General features: G+C 44.0%; 1 protein-coding gene across 1 annotated transcript; it reads left to right on the forward strand.

The window, feature by feature from the left end:
- The first annotated feature begins 16,632 nt into the window (after window positions 1-16,632).
- rtca (RNA 3'-terminal phosphate cyclase) lies at window positions 16,633-25,813 on the forward strand. The gene is made up of 11 exons (XM_036140784.1): window positions 16,633-16,805; window positions 16,963-17,063; window positions 19,818-19,961; window positions 20,058-20,181; window positions 21,814-21,872; window positions 21,957-22,098; window positions 22,213-22,334; window positions 22,442-22,500; window positions 23,562-23,656; window positions 23,756-23,860; window positions 25,584-25,813. Exons 1-11 carry the CDS (start codon window positions 16,755-16,757, stop codon window positions 25,680-25,682), a joined length of 1,101 nt encoding a protein of 366 aa, XP_035996677.1. The 5' UTR covers window positions 16,633-16,754; the 3' UTR covers window positions 25,683-25,813.
- Window positions 25,814-26,131: the final 318 nt, after the last annotated feature.

The following is a 26,131-nucleotide window of genomic DNA, read 5'->3' on the forward strand; positions in this document are numbered from 1 at the left end:
GCCCTTTTATCTTTTTTCTTTTTTTTATGTGTGTGTGTTTGCTTGGAGAGTGAGATTTAAGTTTTTATTCATACTGGGATACTGCGGTCACCACAATTAATACTAGGCTACAAAATTGGTCCCAGTTAAGAAATGAACTATTATCTGCACTAAAATAGGTGAAAGCTGCTGAGTGCAGTTCTGTAAAGTGGCAGGAGCGAGAGTTTTGATTTGTGGAGCTTGAGAAATGTAAGTAACCAACGTTAGCATCTCAAAATAGCATCTAATTCTGAAGTATCATACATTTCAGATTTAGTTTTATAAAACCTAATCTGTTTTATAAAACTAAATATTCTGTACCAGACAGGAGTTCTGAAGACCGCTGGAAAGATGGAAAAGCAAAGACTATAGACTATTAAAAATTCAGATTCTTAGCCACAGCTGTCTGAAAAAGAAAAGGTGAGGGTTTCCCTTTTACAAATATTTCGTTGCTATTATTGCTTTAATTTTTTGTCAACTCTTTGAGGCAGTTCAGGCATAAATAGCAGGTGTTATTTCTTTTACATGATATACAGCACAACACTAGATGCTGCCTAAACAACTGCTATATTTTGTTTAGACTTTTCCTTATTTATGATAGCGTAATTAGCATTCCATAAAATTATAGTGCTATTTATTTCACTATTTCTACTTATAGAATTAGGATAAAGACAAATAAAACAGATGAGCACCATTTACATTGTTTTTTTTTTTTGTACATAGATTTCCACACTGTCCATTAGTAAACCAGAGGCAGAGCTAGACATTCTCATCATCAGGGACTCAGCCCACAACATATTTTATCATTATGAGGGTAATTTGGTACGCCAAAAAAGTAAGCAATTATTTAATCTGTTGATGTCGCAAAATTATTTTAATATAGGCCTTTACATATCTTAAAGTTTAATCTGCTGTTCTTTAATAGTCTTACTAGTATATACTGTCATGGTTTTCAGGTGACGAGTCCACATGCAGATACGAACGGGAGGCAATGCACAGTTTTAAGATGTTTATTTTGGAAACAGGCAGATCTACGGACGGAACTACAGGTGATTCGGCTGGGTCAGAACGTCACGGCTGGAGAGTCTGCAAGAGAGAGGGAGTGAGTAACTCTGAAAGGAGAACCCGGAGAATTGCTAGAAGTGGCACTGCTTACCATTGGGCTGGGCGGACCTAACCGGGGAGAAGTAGCGTCAGGAGAACTCTATGACTTTACTCTGCTGGAGATAGGCGGCTAGTGGCTGAGGACGGCTGATGTAACTGGCGAGGGATCCTGAGCGAGCCTCATCGGCAACGGTTGACAGATGGATTGACCAGAGTGAACACAGAACCAACAGAACCCGGGAGAGGGGATCTCAGGCCTCGCTGGGTAACTTCCAGGAAGTATGAGGGGAGCGCCAGAGCAAAATCTGAGCAGGCAGGTTCCGCTGGTCTGTTTCTTCGGACGAGACGTCAAGACAGGTGAGTGCATCCAAGCACCAAAAATCTGAGGCAAAAACAGAGAGATCCAAAATTAGTCAAAGACGAAGAGCAAAACCTCACAAGCTGGTTTCCGAGAGTTGGGACAGAGGCCACGTCGTACCACGACTGGTTAAGGCTCTGGCGTCTTCCATCTGTCAGCGCTCTGCTTAAGAAGCCAGAGGAAGCCGCCTGCAACGAGCTGCAGGTGTGGGCCACGCCTCCTCAGCCAACTAGACACACCTGAGGAGTAGAGTTAGAGCAGCAAGACACAGAGAACCCTGACACTACCCCCCCCCCCCCCCCCCTCAACGGCCGCCTCCTGGTGGCCCAGACGAAGAAGTGCTGGGCTGAGTAGACCAGAAATCCAAAATCAAATCCTTATTCGAGATGGCAGCTGCAGAAACCCATGAGCGATCCCCAGAGCTGCGACCCTCCCAATCTACGAGGTATTGGTGACCCCTACCTCGTCGACGGGCATCCACAACCCTGAGGACGCGAGGGTTCTGACTGTCCTGGGAGGGTGGAGGGGGTCCGGAAGGAGGGCACAAGTGACTGTCCAAGACGGGTTTAATCTGGGATACATGGAAGGTAGAATGTACTCGAGAGTGAGGGGGTAAACGTAGGCGGACGGTGGTCAGGTTAATAACTGTCTCTATCTCATAGGGACCAGTGAACCGGGGAGCAAGCTTCTTGGCGGATGGGTTGGACAAAACATCTCTGGAAGATAACCAAACCTTCTGACCGGGGCGATAATGGGGAGCTGGTCGGCGGTGCTGGTCGGCAAACCTCTTGCTCCGCTCTGCGGTGCGAGTGAGTGCTGTGATAGTTGTTCTCCAGATGTCCTGGCAGCGAGCAATGTAGTCATTGACGGAGGCGAAGGGGATCCTGAGTTCATCTGTGGGTAGGAGTGGAGGTTGATATCCTAAAGCAACTTCAAAAGGTGAACGTCCCGTGGCTGAGGTGATGTGTGAGTTCAAGGCATACTCTACCCAGGGCAAAAATTTGTTCCAGTCAGTAGGTGAAGATGACGTGAGGGTGGTCTCTAGTTGTTGGTTCATTCGTTCCGTTTGGCCATTGGTTTGAGGATGGTATCCAGAGGTGAGTGTGTAACGGGTACCCAGAGCAGAGCAAAAGTGCCGCCAGACCTGAGAGATAAACTGAGGACCCCGGTCAGAAAGAATGTCAACTGGGATACCGTGGAGTTTGAAAACATGTTTTATGAGGAGCTGGGCAGTCTGGAGAGCGTTAGGTAACTTACGGATGGGGATAAGATGACATGACTTCGAAAACCGGTCAACAACTGTCAAAATTGTTGACATACCTTGGGATACAGGGAGACCTGTAACGAAGTCAATGGCAATGTGGGACCATGGACGTTTGGGGATAGGAAGAGGATTTAGCAACCCAGACGGTGGCTGGGTCGAAGACTTATTCTGGGCGCAGACAGGACAGGCTAGAACATAGTCTCTGACATCTTTGGTCCATGATGGCCACCAGAATCGCCGGGACACCTGAGACTGGGTTCTATAAATACCCGGATGGGCGGAAAACTTAGCATCATGACACCAGCGTAAAACCTCAGGGCGAACAGACTGGGGAACATACTTAAGTCCAGGTGGACCTGTACCAGGGTCCGGGTCTAATAGTTGGGCCTGGTTGATCCTGTCCTCCAGATCCCAATGCAGACCTCCAACAGTACATGTGGGGGGAAGAATAGGTTCCGGCTCTCTCTCCTGTTCGAACGGGGCAAATTGACGAGAAAGACCATCCGGTTTGACGTTCCTGGAGCCAGGTCTGTAGGTAATGGTGAGGTTGAATCGAGAGAAAAACAAAGACCAACGGGCTTGTCTGGAGTTGAGTCGACGGGCTGACTGCAGATAGGCGAGGTTCTTGTGATCTGTCCATATTATGATGGGCTGCTCGGATCCCTCTAGCCAGTGTCGCCACTCTTCCAAAGCTAATTTAATGGCTAGTAGCTCACGATCGCCTACATCATAGTTCTGCTCCGCGGGGGACAAACGACGGGAGAAGAATGCACAAGGGTGTAGTTTACTATCAACCTCAGATAGACTGTTGCGACAAAACCGCACCTACCCCTGTATTAGAAGCATCAATCTCAAGAACGAACTGCTTGGCCGGATCAGGGTGAACGAGTATGGGAGCCTGGGAAAAACGGGACTTAAGTCTGTTAAACGCTTCTTCTGCCTCAGGACTCCAGACGAATGGGACCTTGGTGGAGGTGAGAGCATGTAATGGGGAGGCTATCTGGCTGTAGTTCCTGATAAAGCGCCTATAGAAATTAGCGAAACCTAGGAATCGTTGGAGCTGTTTGCGCGACTCAGGAACCGGCCACTCTGTTACTGCCCTTATCTTCTCTGGGTCTGACCTCACTTGTCCGCCTTCTAAAACAAGACCAAGAAAAGAAATAGAAGTCTGGTGGAAGTCACACTTCTCGGCTTTGACAAATAAGCGATTCTCTAATAATCGCTGGAGAACAAGACGAACATGTTGCTTGTGTTGTTCTAGGTCACGAGAGTAAATCAGGATGTCGTCTAGATAGACGAAAACAAAAACATTCAAAAAGTCCCGCAGGACATCATTCACCAGTGCCTGAAAAACTGCCGGAGCATTGCACAAACCAAAAGGCATGACTAGGTACTCGAAGTGACCTAACGGAGTCTTAAAAGCCGTCTTCCACTCATCCCCCTGTCTCACCCGAACCAAATGATAAGCGTTGCGCAGATCAAGCTTAGTAAAGATCTTGGCATTCTGGACTGGCTCGAGGGCGGAAGATAATAGAGGAAGCGGGTACTTATTCTTCACGGTTATTTGGTTGAGCCCTCGATAATCAATACAGGGTCGAAGGGTCCCGTCCTTCTTGCCGACAAAAAAGAAGCCGGCGCCTAATGGGGAGGAAGAAGGACGAATTAACCCTGTAGCCAAAGACTCCCCTATGTACTTCTCGAGCGATTGACGTTCTGACCTGGAGATGTTATAGAGCCGACTCACCGGTAGTGGAGCCCCAGGCAACAAGTCAATAGGCTTGTTCACTACCTCCACATCATCCTTACGATTGCGCTGAGTCTTACTGAACACCCGCCGTAAGTCGTTGTATTCACCCGGAACGCGAGAGAGGTCTATAACGTCTCCGAAATCTGTCAAGGTGGTAGGGCGAACAGATACGGGGCGAGCGGACTGTAAGCAATGGGAATGACAAGCTGGAGACCATGATTCCAGTCGGGACTCAGCCCAGTTAAACTGCGGGCTGTGGACCTTTAACCAGGCTAACCCCAAAACCACGGGTGAACGCTTAACCGGGAAAACAAAAAATGATAGTTGCTCCCGATGGTTACCGGAAACTATCACTACTAGTGGTCGGGTGATCAAAGTCAACTTCTGCCCATCTAAAGACGAGACCTGGAGAGGCCCCGGTAATGGATCGACAGGTACACGGAGCTGGTCCACTATGGCTTGGTCTATGAGATTAAAATCAGAACCAGAGTCTACTAGAGCCGAAACATCAAAACTATCCTGGTCGAACATTAAAGTGACTGGCAAACATAAGCGAGAAAGTGAAGATGCCTTAACGGCTACCCGGGGAATAGATCCAAAACCGTCCACCGTTCTCCCCGTTACGAACGGCGGACTCGGTCTTTTGGCCGAACAGGACAGTCTCTGAGGAAATGACCTTCACCTCCACAATAAAGGCATAAATCTCCCGAGAAGCGCTGCTGACGCTCCTTGTTGGTAAGACCAACCTGCCCCAACTGCATGGGTTCAGGAGGCGGTGTACAGGACCGGGGTTCCCTATGGGTAAGTGTAGATGAGGTGGATGATCGCAAGGCCTGGTTAGGTCTAAACCGGTTCCGGCTGCGTAATCGGGAATCCAAACGGATAGCTAACGCTACAAACTCCTCAAAATCCTCAGGCTCCTCAACCCGGGCAAACTCATCCTTTAGCGTCTCATCAAGAGCCTGAAAAAATACTGCCTTTAACGGCCTCGGCTGCCAACCCGCAGCAGCGGCAAACGTGCGAAACTCTACAGAAAAGTCAGATACGCATCGACCGCGCTGTTTCAAAGAGAGGAGATGACGAGACTGTTGAGCCGAATCTAACTAGGGTGAAAAAATTGTCTTAAATTCGGTAACGAAGTCCAGAAAAGTAACCCCGAATGACTGACAATCAGGGAATCGAGCCTCGGCCCACCTAAGAGCCTTACCTGTTAGTAGTCGTAAGACATAAGATATCTTAACCTCATCTGAGGCGAATGTCTGAGGGGAACGGTTAAACACCAGTTTACACTGGAAAAGAAAACCACCACAACTCCCACTGTCACCAGAGAACTTATCCGGACAAGGTGACGCGCCCTCAAGTGGCGGAGTCCAAATCTGATTCTCAGTACTCTGGGCGACGGGAGGCGGGGTGCTGAGGTCTTGAGTGACAGGCGACGTCATCGCGGAAGTGACTGTGTCCATAAGCTGGCTAAACTGAGCGGCTAATCTCTGCCGCCCGAACGTATCCGCTGGACTTTGGTGGCCAGAGCCTTCTTCTGTCATGGTTTTCAGGTGACGAGTCCACATGCAGATACGAACGGGAGGCAATGCACAGTTTTAAGATGTTTATTTTGGAAACAGGCAGATCTACGGACGGAACTACAGGTGATTCGGCTGGGTCAGAACGTCACGGCTGGAGAGTCTGCAAGAGAGAGGGAGTGAGTAACTCTGAAAGGAGAACCCGGAGAATTGCTAGAAGTGGCGCTGCTTACCATTGGGCTGGGCGGACCTAACCGGGGAGAAGTAGCGTCAGGAGAACTCTATGACTTTACTCTGCTGGAGATAGGCGGCTAGTGGCTGAGGACGGCTGATGTAACTGGCGAGGGATCCTGAGCGAGCCTCATCGGCAACGGTTGACAGATGGATTGACCAGAGTGAATACAGAACCAACAGAACCCGGGAGAGGGGATCTCAGGCCTCGCTGGGTAACATCCAGGAAGTATGAGGGGAGCGCCAGAGCAAAATCTGAGCAGACAGGTTCTGCTGGTCTGTTTCTTCGGACGAGACGTCAAGACAGGTGAGTGCATCCAAGCACCAAAAATCTGAGGCAAAAACAGAGAGATCCAAAATTAGTCAAAGACGAAGAGCAAAACCTCACAAGCTGGTTTCCGAGAGTTGGGACAGAGGCCACGTCGTACCACGACTGGTTAAGGCTCTGGCGTCTTCCATCTGTCAGCGCTCTGCTTAAGAAGCCAGAGGAAGCCGCCTGCAACGAGCTGCAGGTGTGGGCCACGCCTCCTCAGCCAACTAGACACACCTGAGGAGTAGAGTTAGAGCAGCAAGACACAGAGAACCCTGACATATACCAATAGTATATTTTTTTTTTCTTTTTTTTCCCCTTACCAATAGTATATTAATATGTTCTCATTTCAATGATGAAATGGACAACCACTCATTTAACAATTCAGTCTTAGTATCACCAATCTTACTCAAAGTACAGTATTGGGTCCTCCATGCTGCTTATGTATTAAGATTTACTGCATATTTAAACATTAACAACTCATTATTGTTAGGGAAATAATTATTTGTCTGAGAGGATATAGGTAAGGAACAACTGTTATCTACACTTCAGATATATGATGTAAGAAATGTGTCTGGAATGTTAAGATAAATTACATGAAATGGGCTAAAGAGAGTGACTACAAAGCAGTTGTACATTTGTTGAAATTTGAAATGGTGTCAGTGTCCGTGACACTTCTACTTCCAGCGCAGAATAAATGCAAGAAATTTATTTGCAATCCCTTGAATGTATAATTTTGCTGTGTTTTATGATGCAGACAGAGTATCTTAGATTAAAAAAATAAGGGTGGGGTTTATCTCTCCACATTTCTAGAACTTTAGAAGAAAATACAGGATCTATCTAGACAACAGACATGTTTTCAATATATTTGGTTTAATAGGCACGTATTTACCATCTGTCTCTGTTGCTGGTAGTTCAAATGCAAACTTTTTCAAACTGGGAAACAAGTCCCAATTTGACATTCATCAGATCCTGTGATGCTTTAAAGATAAACAGCATATTCTAGTGTGTGTCGTGCTTATAAAATTTGTATAAATGCAGCAAATAATGCTGCCTTTTCTCTTTAGACAGGCAAAACGCATCCTAATGCTCAAATCAAGCATCAAAAAATAGGAGCATGCATATTGCGTAGGACCAATGAAGCTTTGGACCAATAGTGTCCCTACCAAAGTTCATATCAAACCTACACACTTGATTCCATGTTACATTCTTTATAGTATGGGTTGATACATTTCAACCGGTTGTATAGCAAGGTATGTTTCTGTGTCGTGTTTTACATCCGTGCCCCATGTGCCCTCTTTTAACTTTGAGCACCTGCCCCTCCAACGGTCCCTGCACAGCCCCAGCCCTGTGCTAATTCTTTACTGTCAGGAAGTCCACAAACTGCAGTTCAAAGTCTTCAGCTGATCCAAAATGCTGCAGCAAAAAATTCTGATGAAAATCAACAAGAGGGATCATATTTCTCCAATTTTAGCTTCCCCTCATTGGCTTCCTGTTAAATCAAGAATAGAATTTAAAATTCTCCTTCTAACGTATAAAGCTCCATCATATATCAGAGCTCTGATTACCCCGTATGTTCCTAACAGAGCACTTCGCTCTCAGACTGCAGGTCTGCTGGTGGTTCCTAGAGTCTCTAAAAGTAGAATGGGAGGCAGATCCTTTAGCTATCAGGCTCCTCTCCTGTGGAACCAACTCCCAGTTTTGGTCCGTGAGGCAGACACCCCGTCTACTTTTAAGACTAATCTTAAAACTTTCTTTTGTGATAAAGCTTCTAGTCAGAGTGGCATATGTTACCCTGAGCTACCTCTATAGTTATGCTGCTATAGGCTTAGACTGCTGGAAGACATCAGTGTCATGGTGTCAAGTTTTTGTTATCCACATGCAGAACCAACTGAGTAGTTCTTCAGGTTACGAATGTTCATTAAAGAAGCTACGATGGAGACATGTGGAGATTCCTCGGGACGTCTGGGAGCAAAGGAGACTAGGCAGCACTCTGGAACAGAACGAGGGGTTACTTAAGGTCGCCAGGTTCTGAGAGATCAGTGGGATGGTGGCTTACAGCAAGGCGCGTATGTGATCCACCAGGGGAAAGTGAGCAGTTACTGTGGATGGCCGTGGGGGGGAGAGTTCTGGTGCTCACAGCAGCAGAGGTGGCTGCAAAGTGGGAAGGCTGGTCGGAGGAGAGTGTGCAGGTTCTGGTCAATCGGGCAACAGGGCTGCAGCAGGAGGGCTGTCAGCTACATGTTGCGCTGAGAGAGCGCTGGGGCGTGCCAAGACTTAACGGAGGTTCGTGGGATCTCAGAGAGGCTGCGGAGCGAGCCGGTGGCTGGCCGGCTCGGCAGAAGCTTTGGAAGTTTGGGTGGTGCTCCAGATCCGAAGCCGATCCAACCCAGGACACAGGAGACAACGTTAGCACTAGGGAGAAGAGTCGTCATGAGATGCTGGCCGACTGAGTCCTACCACTGTTCAAATTAGCTGTTTACGTTGATTCTGGTTCTGCTGGAGGTTTTTCCTTCCCATTAAAGGAGAGTTTTCTTCCCCACTGTCGCTTCATGCATGCTCAGTATGAGGGATTGCTGCAAAGCCATCAACAATGCAGACGACTGTCCACTGTGGCTCTACGCTCTTTCAGGAGGAGTGAATGCTGCTTGGAGAGACTTGATGCAACCTGCTGGGTTTCCTTAGAGAGGAAACTTTCTGACCAATCTGTATAATCTGATAGAATTTGACTTTGGAAAGTGCCTTGACATGACATGTATCATGAATTGGTGCTATATAAATAAAACTGAATTTAATTGAATTGAATTGGTTCTGCATTTGGAGCATTCTGGGGTATGGGAGATCGGAATGTTCTAGAATGTTCTAGTATTCCACAGCAGAGGTAACATAAGGGCAACTGGACTTTTGCTGAACTTGGTTGATATAAATTTGGTTCTGTATTTCAACAACACTGGAGACCCTCCTAATGATATCAAGGGTGATTAATGTTTGGGTATTTCCTGTTTTTCACTGTAGAACAGGTATATAAGGATTATTTCCAGGGGTTATAGGAAACAGCTGGTGGGCTCGTGACTGGACCATTCCCAAACACACACCGATGTGAGAGAATAGACCTATAAGAGGAAGTTGAGAGAAGTGAGATTCAGGACTTTTTGTGGATTGTAACCATGAACCGTATGTGAATAAAATAAGTTCCCACTGGCAACAAGCGGGACCGTCTTTGTCTCGTCTCATGCTTTGAGTCTTTTTTAAAGTTAAATCGTCTTCCACAAATTGGTGACCCCCAATGGGATTGGTGAAAAAGGGAGAGGAAGAAAAAAAAAGGCTCCTCCTGAAGTGTTAGGCCTGATGCGCTGATGCAAGCGTGCCACTCGCATCAATGTACAGAAAATACGGAGGAGGAGGAAGAGGGTGAGCATATCTCTCTTTGTCATACTCTCAGGTCTGGGTGCAGGTTTGGGTTTCTCTCTCCCTCCTCTGCAGGGCGTGACGGGCAGAACTCACCGGACCTGCACCTACAGCCTGGACCCTGGACATCACCCTCCCAGGACAAAACCAAACCCCGACCTCTGTGAGTCGGATTTGGGAAGAGTGTGTTGCTTTTTTTAAGCAAGACAGTGAGGCATTGCTGCTTCTGCATGTGGCTAGCACTTTTCTGCACAGAAAAGAGGCTGCCTAAAAGAGAAAAGATGACCGCAAAGTAATAAATTTGGGCACCCGGCAGTCTTAAAGAGGTGCATCTCCCAGCTGTTTTTTAGCGTAGCCCCCGATTTGGTCCAATTTAGTGACCATAAGATACTGGAACAAGCTCTGACACTGATCAGTTCACGGTCCAGGTATGACGTAATATCTATTTAGAAACGAGTCTTGTGAGAGAGTGACTTCAGAGAATAAATGACCTGGTTGGAGATTAGAGGTGAATCCTCTGTGTTAAGTGAAGCACTGTGAGGAAAAAGGCCTATTGGAGAACCTGAGGGTGTCTCCAATGCTTTTTGTAGCCTTTGTTAACTGCAGTTGGAGTTTTAAGTTTGGTTTTGAGATCTCTGGTTTAGGCATTTTAGGTGAAGCCTCCAATCTAATTTAAGAGCTTCAATGGCAACAGTAGGCCTGTTTGAAGCACGTGCATCATCATTTCCTTTTTTACTCTTTTGTATTGGTCTGTTTAAAACACAAGCCAAATTATATGGGCACACATAAATATTAAGAAAATTGGGCTTCTAGACAATCAGAAAAAGTCTCTTAAGTAAATAGTTTCTTGGAAAATGAAGTAAATGACTGTTTGTGAGTGAGTGAATTTGCTGTTAGCATGAGTGAGAGTTTGCTGTCTAACTGTGTATGTGAAGCTGATTTTTGTTTCTGTTTGCTGTGTTTGCTGTTTTTTGTTTAAGGTTCCATTATCAGAAGGAAAGGTAACATGTGTCTAATTTTTTTTTTATTTAATGTGTATGAAAACTTGTATTTTGTGCAAAAATCCCTGTCGGACTGAGGTACACATATTTACTGAAGGTGCTTGGTTGAATTGAGAACTCGAGTGCAAGTTCTTATCAGTGTGACTGAGTGCTGGAGAGGTACTGTGTAGTGAATTTGAGCCTACTGTGAAAACCGTTGGCAGTTGTGTTGTTTTGTCGGTCCACTAGTTTGTCTGTCAGTGAGAGAGTGAGCACACACAGATGCTCCAGCCCCTGAGAGCACACAAACTGCCTGTGAGTAGGAGTGACCACGCCCGCATACACATACATTAATACATCCTGTAGAGCTCAGGACACACACACATTTCCTGCTCTACCCCTCCCGTACAGACATACACCAACATTTAGTTGTTGAAAGTTTCGTACGTTCTGCAGAACATTAAATCCTTAATAAACCTATAAAAATCATTGGGTTGACGAAATTAATATAGAGCAAAATGGGAAGTCTTCCAATTGTCATTATTGGATTAAAATACCCTGAATATGCCTCAAAGATTCCAAAGATCTCTAAGAAATGGAGTAAGAGGACACAAGGTTTAAGTTCACCCAGGCCAGAGACGGGGAGTTTTGATTTGTCCCTTTGAGAACAGACCTTCTTTGTTTTAAAGAACCAATCATAAAACAGCTAATTAATATTTTAAATTAACAACTATAAGATTATATGATAGTCTTTCATGGTGAGGATTTTGCTAATGGGCTGCCATACAGCAAGAAGGTCCTGGATTCAAATCCCAGCCTCGGGGGGCGGAGGGGGCTTGAGCACCTGCCCCTTTGCCCCTTGATGCCCAAAGTGCCCTTCTGTCAGTTTTTGTGTGTGTGTGTGTGTGTGTGTGTGTGTGTGTGTGTGTGTGTGTGTGTGTGTGTGTGTGTGTGTGTGTGTGTGTGTGTGTGCGCATGTCCAAAAACAATAATAATTTAGATCTACCGTGGCCGGTTACATGATCCACATAACGTGCCTCGCTCTGCCCTTCTTTTCCTCTCGCAGCGCCGCTGCCTCGCGCTGCCGCTCTGCCCGGTCAGACCTGCCCCTTTAAATCTGCATCACCCCTAAATCTGTAAGAGTGTAGACTATCAAAAATTCAGATTCTTAGCCACAGCTGCCTGAAAAAAGAAAAGGTGAGGGTTTCCCTTTTACCATATTTTGTTGCTATTATTGCTTCAATTTTTGTTGATCCTTTGATGCAGTTCAGGTATAAATAGCAGGTGTTGTTTCTTTTACATGATATACAACACAACAACACTAGATGCTGCCTAAACAACTGCTATATTTTGTTTAGACTTTTGCTTATTTAAAATAGCATAATTAGGATTCCAAAAAATTATAGTGCTATTTATTTATATATTTACTATTTCTAGATATAGAATTAGAATTATAACAAATACAACCGAGGAACACCATTTACATCGGTTTTATTGTACATAGATTTCCACACTGTCCATTGGTAAATTAGTTCAAACCAGAGGCAGAGCTAGACATTCTCATCATCAGGGACTTAGCCCATACAATATTACTTCATTATGAGGGTAATTTGGTACACCAAAAAAGTAAAAAATATTTAATCTGTTGATGTAGTATATTAATTTAATATAGGCCTTAACATATCTTAAAGTTTAATCTGCTGTTCTTTAATAGTCTTACTAGTATATACCAATAGTATATTAATATGTTCTCATTTCAATGATGAAATGGACAACCACTCGTGTAACAATTCAGTCTTGGTGTCACCAATCTTACTCAAAGTACAGTATTGGGTCCTCCATGCTCCTTATGTATAAAGGTTTACTCCACATTTAAACATTGACATCTCACTATTGTTAGGGAAATAATTAGTTGTCTGAGAAGATGTAGGTAAGGAGAAGCTGTTATCTACATTTCAGATATATGAAGATAAATTACATTGAATGAGCTACACAGCCAAGTTGTACATTTGTTGAAGTTTGAATTTAATATTTGTAATGCTGTCGCTGTCAGTTACACTTCTACTTCAAGTGCAAAATAAATACAAGAATTTTATTTGCAGTCCCATGAATGTACAATTTTGCTGTGTTTTATGATGCAGACAGTATCTTAGATAAAAAAAATAAGGATGGGGTTTATCTCTGCACATTTCTATATCTTCTAAAGAAAATACAGGTTATATCTAGACAACAGACATATTTTGAATATATTTGGTTTAATAGGCAAGTTTTACCATCTGTCTCTGTTGCTGGTAAGTTCAAATGCAAACATTTTCAAAGTGGGGAAAATGTCCCAATTCAACATTCATCAGATCGGGCGCTGCTTTATAATAACAATTGAACTTTATTGATCTCACAATGGAGAAATTCACTTCTGCATCTTAACCCATCCCCTCGGGGAGCAGTGGGCTGCCACTGTGCGGGGCCAGGGGAGCAATCAGGGGTTAAGGGTCTTGCTCAGGGACCCAGAGTGGCAGTCTGTGGGAGCTGAACTCAGAACCTCTGGGACCCAAGCTCAATGCTCTAACCACTAGGCGACCAGATTAACAAAGAGCATCTAGTGTGTGTCATGCTTATAAAATTTGTATAAATGTAGTAAGAATCACTGCTTTTCTCTTTAGACAGAAGAAACGCGTCATGACGCTCTAGTCAAGCAGAAAGAAATAGGAGCATGCATATTGCGTAGGACCAATGAAGCTTTGGGCCAATAGTGTCCCTACCAATGTTCATATCAAACCTACGCCCTTGATTCCATGTTACATTCTTCATAGTATGGGTTGATACATTTCAACCGGTTGTATAGCAAGGTATGTTTCTGTATCGTGTTTTAAATCTGTGCCCCATGTGCCCTCTTTTAACTTTGAGCACCTACCCCTCCAACGGTCTCTGCGCGTCCCTGCTGGGTTCTTCCTGCATGGAGTCTGCATGTTCTCCCTGTTCTCTCTGGGTACTCCAGCTTCCTCCCAGAGTCAGAACTGTTGTGTTAATTAGTCTCTCTAAACTGGCCTTAGGTCTAAGTGTATGCCTGGTTGTTTTAAACCATCAGTTCAAGATGGATCCCTCCTCTCACCCAATGACTGCTGGTAACAGCCCCCCATCAGCAACCCTGTAGGGATTAGCAGCCATAGTAAATAGATGGAGGCTGCATTTTCACTTTAATGCCAGACTTGAGTAGATTCACACCGGTCTTATTTATGTATCACTAAGAGGGAGAAAGCTTTGATGAAGGAAATCAGGAAGAAATGCTGTGGTTCTAATCTACAAGTATGCAAAAGACTGTTGACCGTTTTAACAGCTTGTTTGCACTAAAAATGCATTTCTGAACGTTTTTACATGTTTTGATGTTTTAATTATTCACATATTTCCATTACTGTATAAATCAAGTACAAGTAAAGAGTCTAATGCTATAAAACCTGCCTGCTGGTCTCTGGTCTGATCTCTGATCTTTTACAGATGAATCGAAACTGCCCCCTGGTGGTGAGTTTCAGACACTTTTCTTCTGATTTAAAAACAACTGCTGTGCTTCAGAGTCCAGTTAAAACATTAAATGGACTATAAGTAATACTGTAATAATGACACCTAGTGGGTAAAATTGGAACAACACATACAGAGTGCCTTTCATGGAGACCTGCCATTTACTCAGTAGTCCGTTGCTGCAGTGAAACTCCACTGAATGTTTACTTATACAGGACATGGTGATGTTGTATTTTGTTCTGTTTCTAGTCTGCTTCTCTTACTGGCTTCCATGTTTTATGGCTCCTGCTCTTTTGCCAACATAAAATACCAAATGCTGCTCTCTGTTTTTGGAACCCTGAAAACTCTCATATGATTGGTTCAGGAACCAGGAAGTACACAGGCTGCACTCTGAACCAAAGTACCTCTAGGTTTGAAAAGGAGAAAAACGTGACTAAGACATTGCTTTGACGTTGATTGAGAGGACCAATTTGTTTATAGGGAATATTCCTTCCATCCTGGTTGAGAAATGAGAATGATTTAGTTTGATTTTTACAGTAAATATTTTACTTAATGCTCCTTTAAAGGCCTGAGTCTCAAAGATTCCAAATAATGACTGCTAAATAGCGTTAAACTGTGAGAGCAAAAAGTTTAATGCAAAACAACTGTGCTCTGATCGCTGGAGATCCCTGCAAACCTGCACAGATAAGCCGGTATAGATGATGGATGGAAGTTACTGAGCCGTATTGGAGCAAGGAGGGAGGGAGTTATTGATAACTTGTGGACCCATTTTTCTACAATGAGCACATGTCCCAATTAAGAGGGACAGTTGATCTGTCCCCGTCTAAAACGTCTTGTAACTTTCGTAAGTTTCTTGGGGTTGTTTCTGAATATGCAGTCGGTTTTTTGGGCTTCACACTTTTCAGACAGAACGGCTTTTCCTTCTTATCCTGCCGTGCAGAAAGAGGACAGGGCTCAACCCCCCCCCCCCCCCCCCCCTCCCTCTGCGACAACTCTTTTAATAGCAGGAAAAATCCCAGTGTGTGTAAACACCAGCTAAATATGTGCATTTGTGATGATTAGAAGTGTTGTGTGGTGGTTTTCTTGCTGGTCTTCTGCCTCCTTTCATGGATTGTCAGTGTTTCTCTCAAAGTGATCTTGTTTGTGTGTGTCTGTGTGTGAGAGAGAAGGCGAGATGGGATCTGAGTGTCTGCTGTAAGTGGGAAGACAGACTTTTTTTTAGTCTACTTTTTGCAATGAGCTCTGTAATATATTAAAACATAGGCCTGTAATGTATTTTTTTCTTAGTATCAGATGTAATTCTGCATGGATTCAACAGGTTTCTTCCTCTGGTTTGATCCGTTCTGAGAGGGGAGAGGACAGCCTCTCCTACCTTTCAACTATTAATACTTTATTTCTGCGCATTTTGGGCCCTCTGCATTTAAACCAATGTTTGAGCTGTTCTATGTTGGGTTTCTCTATTGAAGCAGGTTGAAATTAGCCTCGTGAGACCATCCTGATCTCGCGAGCTTTCGAGGTTTCACTCGCAGATCAGTCTGGCTACTCTCCGTTAAAGAAAATTTGGAGCCGTTCACCAAACGAATGTCCAATCAGCGTTGGCTTTGAGGCGGGTTGAGGTGTGACGCAACGGGAAGCGCGACAGTTCAGTCTAAAGAACATGGCGGCTTCAGCCGATGAAACTAGCGTTAGCGTGGCTATCGAGCAAGTTTTATCGGAATTACAGAGTATTTCTTTGCTGAGCTAACGAGCCTTTACCTGCAGCAGCAAGAGTAGCTTGGCTTGTGGTTGTGTTTTCGTCGTCGCTCGTAACAGAGCGACGACGAATCTGATTGGTTCATTTGGCCCGTCTATCACCAACATAGGCCAATCAGCTAACCAGTATTTTCGCCCCTTCCCAAAATTACTTCAACGGAAGGTTTCCAGATGGATATGCGAAGCAAATCCATCTGGCGGAGTCAGGTAAGGTTGAAATAAGGCCTCCTGGGTCTTTGTGATCTAATGTTAATTTCATTTTAATGTAATTAACATTAATTTTTTTTACATTTTAATGTTAATTTTACTGTTAGTTATAAGGTTGTTGCCAGTGTAATTTGCACCCTTTCTGTCCGACCAGCGGGGAAGAGTGACGTCATTTGAAAAACTGCCCAGCAAAACAGTTTTATTTTGACAGTCAGCGGAAGTGGTTCGTCGGCGCCGTGCGGTAGCTTGACGCTGACGGAGTGAAAAACAGTTGGAAAAGTACCGCAGGCTGCAGCTGAGCAGGAAAACTGCGGGAGTGAAAGTTGAAGCGGAGTTTAGTGAATGAAGATGGACTCTGCGGCGGTGGAGATAGACGGCAGCGTCATGGAGGGAGTGAGTATTTCTGCTACCGGCGGAGAAAGCAGAGGAAAGCCGCCGAGCTCGCTGCTCCGCGCTGGTAATAACAGGCTAGCGGGGAGCTAGCGGCTAGCAGCCGCCTCTCAGCGCTCTGACGCGGCTTCTCTCTCACCCCGGTGTCGGTTCTCCGCAGGGCGGACAGATCCTCCGGGTGTCTGCGGCGCTGAGCTGCATCACCGGCTCCGCCATAAAGATCACCAAGATCCGGGCAGGCAGGAGCACCCCGGGGCTCAGGTGGGTTAGCGGCTACCAGGCTAGCGTTAGCCTATTCATTAAAGTTGGTCCAGTCCGATTTAAATGAACAAAAAGATGGTTAATCAACGCTGCTGAGGGTTGGTTTTATCCTAGATTTCTGTCCTGGCTCTGCTTAAATCATTAACTTTTGTCTCAATGCTGCTGATTTTTAACTTTTTAGAGCAGTATCTCCAAAAAACAGCTTTGGTTTGATTAAAATCTCCATAATTAAGAATATTAATGAGCATCTGAAGCATCAGAATCAGCCTGCCAGCCAATAGGAGCCACTGTCTCCAGATTACTCCCTGCTTTCTGTGCAGATTGCTTTCCTCCAGAAAAAGTCTCATCATCAAACATCCATCACTTCTCACTGATTCAGTCCAGAAATTTAAAACTGGAGCATCATTTTTTTTAGATGGTTTCCAGGGGTGAGCGATACAGACTTAAAATTAAACAATTTTATTTATTATGGTGAGAATAAAAGTGGCAATGAATACTGTTCACAGCACCTTTGCATGCTTTTTCTAGGTATCATACAGCCAAGACTACATGTCACAGCAATAAAAGCCCCTCAAACTGTTAAACATTTTAAAAGAAAAAGCTTCTTCTGCACACCAGGTATATAGTAAATTAGATAAGCAAAACTCAGTAAGTGCATACACTGCAAAAAGGGAACTAAAATTCTTTTTTTTTTCTTTTTTTTTTGTAAATTAGTGTATTTTCCCTTGATTTGAGCAGGTAAATAAGATGATCTGCCAATGGAATACAATTTTTGCAGTGAAAATAGGAATGATTCATTGCTATTGATTCACTATATCTAATTGTCTTATCATAAGGGTAAAATACTCATTCCATTGGCATCTTATTTACCTGCGTAAATCAAGGATACACACACTTTTATTTCCCTTTTTGCAGTGACTACTATATTTTCTGAACTATACGTCACCCTTTTTTCCCCTAGTTTGGCTGGTTTTGCGACTTTTATGCCAAAATATGTATTAAACATGTTCTTAATGAGACGGTGTGTGACTAATTTGGCTTTTAATTAGCAAAAATCAAGTATTGCTTTTATAGATACATATTCCAAAGTCTAAAAACATCACATCAAAAATTAAAGTGTTCTCATAGCTTAGAATTAGTAGTTTATAAATACATAGGCCTCCCAGTGGGGGGGCAAACTTGTCAGTCATACACGATTTTCACTATCTGTTTTCTATATAAAGACGTGCTGTTGGTGGTGGAGTATAAAACAATCAAAGACGACCGTAGATCATTTTATTTGCCATTTTCTGTAGAAATGGAGGACCATCCATACTCTTTGCCCAGCGAAAGGGAAGAGAAAGTAACCTAGAAAAGAAAAAGTTGTAATAAATGGGAGAAAACAAGAGGACCTCATGGATGCGTGAAGCATAAAGCAGCGTTCACACTCCGTGTTAGTCGGTCTGGCTGGCCAGGCCTTTAAACGTTGATTCATGCTGATTAACATCAACCAAGGAATGATCATTGCCGTCTACAGCCAGAAGAGGGCGCTCTAGGTCTGTGACAACTAAATAGTGCTGCTGTAGTACTGAACAATTACCTGCAACACCACCGTTAACTTGTTTGTTGCTGGCTTATGTTAACTTAGCCTGTTTTACTGAGTAACTATTAAACAACCAGCCTGTAGTTGTGATCTGTTGTGTTGTTGAATAATCTGCTTTTCCTGATTAAATATCTGTTCTTGGACTCGGATTTTGTTAAATAGATTTCACAAGAGAGTTGAGAAAATAGTGAAAGTCACAACAACAGCAATACAAACAGGTTTGTGGTTTCAAACATCAATTATTTGTATTTATGGTCACAATAAATCCTAATTCTTTTCCTGATAAGAAATTAGATTAGATTAAATTACATTCAACTTTATTGTCATTACACAGGTACAGGTACAAGGCAACGAAATGCAGTTTAGGTCTAACCAGAAGTGCAATAGCAGCAACTGCAGGATAAACAATGGTTCCATAAGTACAGGACATGGGTTTTTACTGAATAAATTTAGAGATGGATACTATTATAAATAGAATTTACGATTCTGTTTATATTAAATTACGATTAATAATAACGATAAATGGACCTGATATCAGAGGCTACATAGCTGGAGAATAATGGAGCTACAAAGGGCAGCTAGTGATGTACGCTTCTAATTGGTTAACAATGACATGAGAGATGTATTTATTTATTTATTCTTAAAGTTTTTGGTCCCAAACTTTTTGTTAAAGTTTTTTCCCTTTTTTAAATTATATTTTTCATCTTTTTTTTTCTGTATGAGAGCAGAAAAATAGAAGAGATAACTTGTATAGAATAAAATTAAAAAAAAATTAATGAACTTAAAATTCTAATTGGGATGTATCATGAACACCTTATTATATTATTACAAACTCACTTTTTATCAGCACTTTAAGGGTTTTGGTGAAGATTTGTTGAAAATATCCAGAAAAGCATTTACAAGCCAAGATTCTTCAAATAAGAGCCTGTCTAGTTTATTATTGTTATTATCAATGAGAATGCTATACAGTATTCTCATAATTATTGTTATTATTATTGATGGCTGTGACCTTCATATTTATTATTTTTGCTCATTTCCATCTTATTTTGGGTCTGCGGAGCTGCAGCTTACAGACTCCTGGTCTGAGTCGTGTCATTCAGCGGCGGCCCGTTAGGCCGACGTATTTAAAACCTGACAGATTAATGCGTTTATTGTCTTTATTCTGCTTTCAGACCGCAGCACCTGATGGGGCTCCAGCTGGTCTCAGATCTGTGTTCAGGCGGTCTGCAGGGAGCCAGCATCGGATCCACCGACATCAGTCTGACTCCAGGAAAGATCCGGTCCGGGAACCACACGGCCGACACGCAGACCGCAGGGTGAGTCTCCGCTGCGGCGTCGCCTCACCTGACCCCCCCCCCCCCCCCGCCTCACCTGGCCCCCCCGCAGCCTTTGTGACGCCTGTTTTCTGGCAGGAGTGTGTGTCTGCTGCTCCAGGCGGCGCTGCCCTGCGCCCTTTACGCCGACGCCGCCTCACAGCTCTGCTTAAAGGGAGGAACCAACGCAGAGATGGCCCCTCAGATCGACTACACTGTAAAGGTAGGCTGTCTGCGTGTTTGTAGCTTTTAGCATCACTGCTGGGAAAGATTAGATGAAAGTTTTCAGTGTATCAAAGAGGAAAACTGGATCACGGGTTTAAATTGGTCTAAAAACAGTGTTGTCTTAAATCAGAGCTGTTCTTTGTTCCTCCTTCGTCCTGAAGTCCAGGTGATGAGAAACATATCCTGTGATCAGGTGAAGGGTAGCGAAGGCTTTTTATCATCCGTCTTCACCCGCCACGACTCACCTGGTTTATTTATTATATATTTTTGTATATAGGCTGAGGTACGGCTGGGTGATACGGCCTAAAATAAATATCATGATATAGTGAGCAGGTCACCTCGATGACGATAAATGGCCGATAACCCGAAGCCGGTGCTGCTGAGGCAGTGGAGGCGAGTTTTCAGGAGGAGTCAGAGGCTCTATGGCAAGACAGATAACATTTAATCACTGTACTGTATATTAATTACTGATGTCTGCATTATAGTTTTGCTTTGTCAGAACTCTTATTACGGATATCTGTAATTCAGTTTTGCCTAAGTTCAAACTGTTTTGCCATTCATGTGTTGTTTGTCTTCACAGATATCTGTCATTTAGTTTTCACTAGTCAGAGAGACATTTGCTATATCATAAATCAAATTTCATAGTAGCTACTGACATCCGTTTTTCCCAATTACGTCACAAAAACTTTAGAACCAATAGCGATACAGATTAGAAATTAAATGCAATAACCCTAGGAGGTTTAAACGGACGATTTAACCCTGACGATTTTAGACAACAAAGCAGGATTTCAACAAATATTCACTAATTTGACATAAATAATGACCAGGATATGTAGACAGTTTTCCCTCAGGTCTTTAAACCCATCATAGAGAAGTCATGGTGTCCACTTTCCATTAAGGTTCCCTTTGATAGTTGTGGATGTTTATAATGCAGTGAAACATAGAGAATTACATGGTACAGAATTATGTTTACAAATGTTTATTGAGCTTACAGGGTTCTACTTTAGACTGAGATTTTTAGTATAGCAACTCTAGATAAAATAAATAGAATCTGAAACGTTTTAGCCAAATATTGATTTGGCTCACTATTTGGCAAGAAACTTGTCAGTTTTGTTTTTTTCTTACATTTATTTATGCATCATAAACAATTATTATTGATTTTATAAATGCTTACAGATTAAATATGTCTACAAACCATTTAGAAAACTCTATAACTCTACATTATTGTAAAGTGGTACAGTCAAAACTGTAATTACAGATTCAAACTATTTTGTCATTCATGTTTAGTTGTGAGCTATAACTTAAATCAAAATTCATACATTATAGTCAAAATGACATTATATATGTCTATAATGGTAATTCTGGATAGTTAAACTTACTGATTACATATTAAATCATCTTGCCACATTTCAACAGCGGCAGAGCTACTGACGTCAGTTTTTCCAAATTAGGTCACAAAACCTATTGAACCAACGATTAGAAATTCAAGGTTCCCTGGAGCTGACAGCTTGGCTTTGTTCTCCTTCCTGGTCGGATTGTTTTATTCAGGAGTTCCATCTGAGAAACTTCCTGTGACTTTAACCCTAAACACTCGTTAAACCGCCTGCTGACGTCTGGATTCCTCCTTCAGGTCTTTAAACCCATGGTGGAGCGGTTCGGGGTGCGGTTTGACTGCGACATCAGAATGAGGTCCGTCCTCCGGCTTCTCCTGCTGCTCCTGCTGCTGCTGTCCTGTGAGGACGTCTGATGTGACGGGTTGTGTTTGTGCTGCAGAGGCTACTACCCTAAAGGTGGAGGCGAGGTGATGGTGACGGTGAACCCGGTCAAAGAGCTGCAGCCCGTCACCCTGACGGAGCGAGGAAACATAACCAAGATCCACGGCAGAGCGTTTGTGGCCGGAGTCCTGCCCTACAAAGTAAGACCCGCTTTTCACCTTCCTTCCTGTATTAACGTCTCTAACCCAGGATTTCCTTTTTTTTTTTAGCTTTAATGCCTTTTAAAGTCGCCTGTTTTTCTGCTTATTTCCCAGTTGGCTAAAGACATGTCAGCCGCCGCCGTTCGGACCATCAGGAAGGAAATCAAAGAGCTCTACATCAACATCCAGCCCTTGCAGGAGAAGGACAAGGCCTACGGCAGCGGAAACGGCATCATGTAAGCCCCGCCCACCCCTCCACGTCAAGCAGCGTCTGTCCGTGATCCACCCCCCCCCCCCCCCCCCGCCCGCAGCTGGCTGACCGCTCGCTCCGTCTGTCTTTCAGAATCATCGCTGAGTCGTCCACAGGCTGTCTGTTTGCAGGCTCGGCTCTGGGGAAGAAAGGTGAGGACGTCGGCCGGCCAGCAGGGGGCAGCACCGCCCTGAGAGCACGGCGCTGCTGAGCCTTTTATTAGTGTTTGAAAAGTTGACTTTAGAGGAAAAACGTAATTATTCATGAATAAATGAAAGGAATTTATTTTAGACAATTAACAAATTAAATAAATAGATCAATTTCAGAAATTAACAAATAATATTAAATAAATACATTTCAGAAATACTTCAGACAAACAGGTACCACATAAAAAGTACTTGGTAAACATTAAATTAAATTTTCTTTTTTTTCCTTTTTTTTCCGGGACATGGGGGGCAAAAAAAGGGGGGAAAAAAGGGGAAGAAAAAAAAATTAAATTTTCTGTTCCAAATCAATTAAATCATTTGAACATAAATAGAAATGAGAAAAAAAATTTCCTCTAAATAAACGTGTCAGTATATTTACCCTGATATCTGACATTGATTATTGATTAATGTAAGTTGTCTGAAAAAAATGTTCACCGCCGTACAAATGTTAGTCGGCCAAATTAATTTCAGGACGGCTGTAGCTTCATCAAAGGTGAAGCCGCCTCGGTCTCTGGTGTAAAGGAGGAGCCGACAAGCTGAGATGTTTGTGTTCGTAACGAGCTTGCTGAGCGCTGGCAGCAGGTGAATGCCAGTTCATCTGCAAACAGGAGCCTCTTCTCTATAAGATGCACCTGAAGAAATCCTGCAGGAGGTTCTGGGATGGAGCTGAGGGTGAAGCATTCTGATCCAGTCCGTCTTACCTATGCAACAAGCTGTGACTGAACCTCAGCATTTGGTCCAGATGTCATCAAGATGGAGAAGCGTCCCTGCAGATGTCATAAATGTCATTTCTTAATTAACTTCTCAACACGTTTTTAGAGTAAAACATAATCCTGGAGATAAACAGCAGGCTGGGTCTCAGCCAAGACGTTTACCTGCAGCTGACCTCAGCATGAAGCCTGCTGCCGTGGTCCGGTCGGGCTACGCTCCCTCAGAGGGCGGCTCTGTGTCCTGACGTCAGCGCTGACCAATCACGCCTCCTGTAACCTCCCACCTGTCTGTTTCAGGTGTGTATGCCGACAAAATCGGGATTGAAGCCGCCGAGATGCTGCTGCGAAACATCAGACACAACGGCTGCGTGGACGAGTTCCTGCAGGACCAGGTGAGCTCTGCCTGTCCTTAAATATAATATTATATTAAATATCTGTTCTTGGAAATAAATATCTGAATAAAAGCGACACGTGTGGGGCTTTTCCCTCAGCTCATCATCTTCATGGCGCTGGCGAAGGGGACGTCTCGGATCCGGACCGGCGCCGTGACGCTACACACGCAGACGGCCATCCACATCGCAGAGCGGCTCACTCAGGTCAGACGCCTCAGATTGCTTTTAATGTCACCAACGCTAATATTTAATGAGGCACTGACGCCCTGAAGATGATCGCTGGTAAAGATCCAGTGAAATATTTAGTTATTAAATTTGATCCATTATGTATGATGATGCTCCCAGAAACTATAAAGTTGTATGAATTATTGCCATTTAAAACATTTCAAACCCTTCAACCTTTTCATAATTTGGCTTTTTCTTCCACAAACTGGTTTATTTAAAAAAAGCTGCTGAGTAAGCAGCTTTTTAAACTTTCTACCAGGATCATTGATGCATTTAATGTATTTTATTGGGAGTTTGGGAGCAACACAGAGCAGCTTGTTACCAAGGGAGGAATGAAAATTACACATCAAGGTCTGTGAGGGCGACTTTTATTTTGGACACCGTCTCCATTAAATAAAACCCAGAGACGTCACCCGAGATGTTCTGTTTCTGGCCTCAGAGGTTCTTCAGAGAACATTAGAGAACAACCAGCATCATGGAGACCAAGGAACCCAGCAGACGGGTCAGGAAGAAAGTTCTGGTCCAGTTTAAATCAGGGTCAGGTTCTACAGCAACACCTCAGAGCTCTGACCTGCAGACCTACCAGGACATGGACGTCCACCTGGACCGACAGGCTGGACCAGGAGAGCATTAGAGAATCAGCCATGATGGCTCTGGAGGAGCTGCACAGCTCAGGTGGGAGAATCTGTAGTCAGAACGGCCAGTTCTCACACTTTTCACCAATCTGGCCTTTAGAAGGGCCTCAAGCCGTGCTGGAGCCACAGCAGACGTTTGGAAGGAGGCATTGTGAGTCCGACGAGGACAAAATTAAACGTTTTAGCCTAAACTGTGTGGAGGAAAACTAACTCGGCACGCCATGCTGATTAAAGCGTGGTGGTGGCAGCATCATGCTGCGGGGAGAGCGGCTGCTCAGAGTGGACGGGCCCTCCAGACTCTAAGCATCCCAGGCTCCTGTGTTAGGGTGGCCTAGTCAAAGTAAAAGCCTGACTCTCAGTCTCCAGACGTACAGGAACTGCTGCTGCCAAATGCTGCTGAGCTGGACTTCACACAAGTTCAGGTCAGACTTCTGTGTTCGAAAACGACACGGAGGGAGAGAAATTCAGATGGAAACAGAAAATAAACGTCACCCTGACGGGAAACTGACCCAATTATAGTAAAGCTGAGCTGAAGATTGGAAATTATTTCAGGACAGGACTACAATATTACGTTTATCCTTGACTCGTTGGGCGTACCAGAACCTTTCAGGCTGGAGTCCAGTGACTCTGAGGCGACTTCTGAAAGGCAAAAAGCTTAAAGAAGACGATTCATTCCTAAAACAGCAGCTTTAGTTTCATCAGAACACGGATCGGGTCTGGAAGCAGGTTTGTAGCATCGAGCTTTTACCAAAGTTTAGACTTTATAGATGTTTCGCTTTTTCTCTTTTCTGCCTTTTTAAATCAACGTTTTGACCCGTTGTTGCAGCCTTGAGTCGATCCGTTGGTTGGTTTCTTTTTCTCCGCCTGCTTCCCCGTTTTTAGTAGCCGACGAGTCGAGCTTCTCTTTTGGTTTCAGTGTCAGAGAAAACACAAAGATTCAGTCGAGTTCTTTAAATCTCCGGACCTCATGGTGCCTGGAGCTCCTTCTCCATCAGAGTCGGAGACAAATCAACAGATTTAATGTGAGACGTTAACTCATTCAAGCCTCCGCTCTGTGTTGTTTGCAGGCAAAGTTCACGATAACAAAGAGCGAAGACGAGCTGAGCAGCAACGTCACCTTCATCATCGAGTGTCAAGGATCGGGCGTGGCCAACGCCAACCTGTAGCTCCTCACCTGCAGCTGCTCCTGACACGGCCGACCCTCCTAGTTTCTGTCGCTCAGGGTTCTTTTTTTTGTTTGTTTCCTTACAAATGCTGTAATAAACTAAATAATTAAAATTCTTCCAAACAAACACAAGATTTTTTTTTCTTTTAATTCATTTCCAAGAAGCTATTCGAAGGTTTGACTCAAGACTTTTACTTGTTGGGGAAAATTCATTTATTATTGATGGCAGGCGTCTGTTTCTGACCCGCTCTAGCACAGCTGCATTCTGGGTACTGTAGTCCGCTCCGGCTGAGGATGGAAAAACCTAAAGAAATGAAAAAGCGTGGCGTTTTGCAGACTCCAGCTGCTGGGTCAGCACCGGAGCTTCCTGCGTGGCGTCAGCAGCGCCGCGGCGTGTTGACTCTCCTCCACCTGCTGCAGGTGAGCTGCTGTGCAGCTGGGAGTCCTGCT

The sequence above is a fragment of the Fundulus heteroclitus genome, chromosome 9 (assembly GCF_011125445.2).
Source record: "Fundulus heteroclitus isolate FHET01 chromosome 9, MU-UCD_Fhet_4.1, whole genome shotgun sequence".
NCBI lineage: Eukaryota > Metazoa > Chordata > Actinopteri > Cyprinodontiformes > Fundulidae > Fundulus > Fundulus heteroclitus.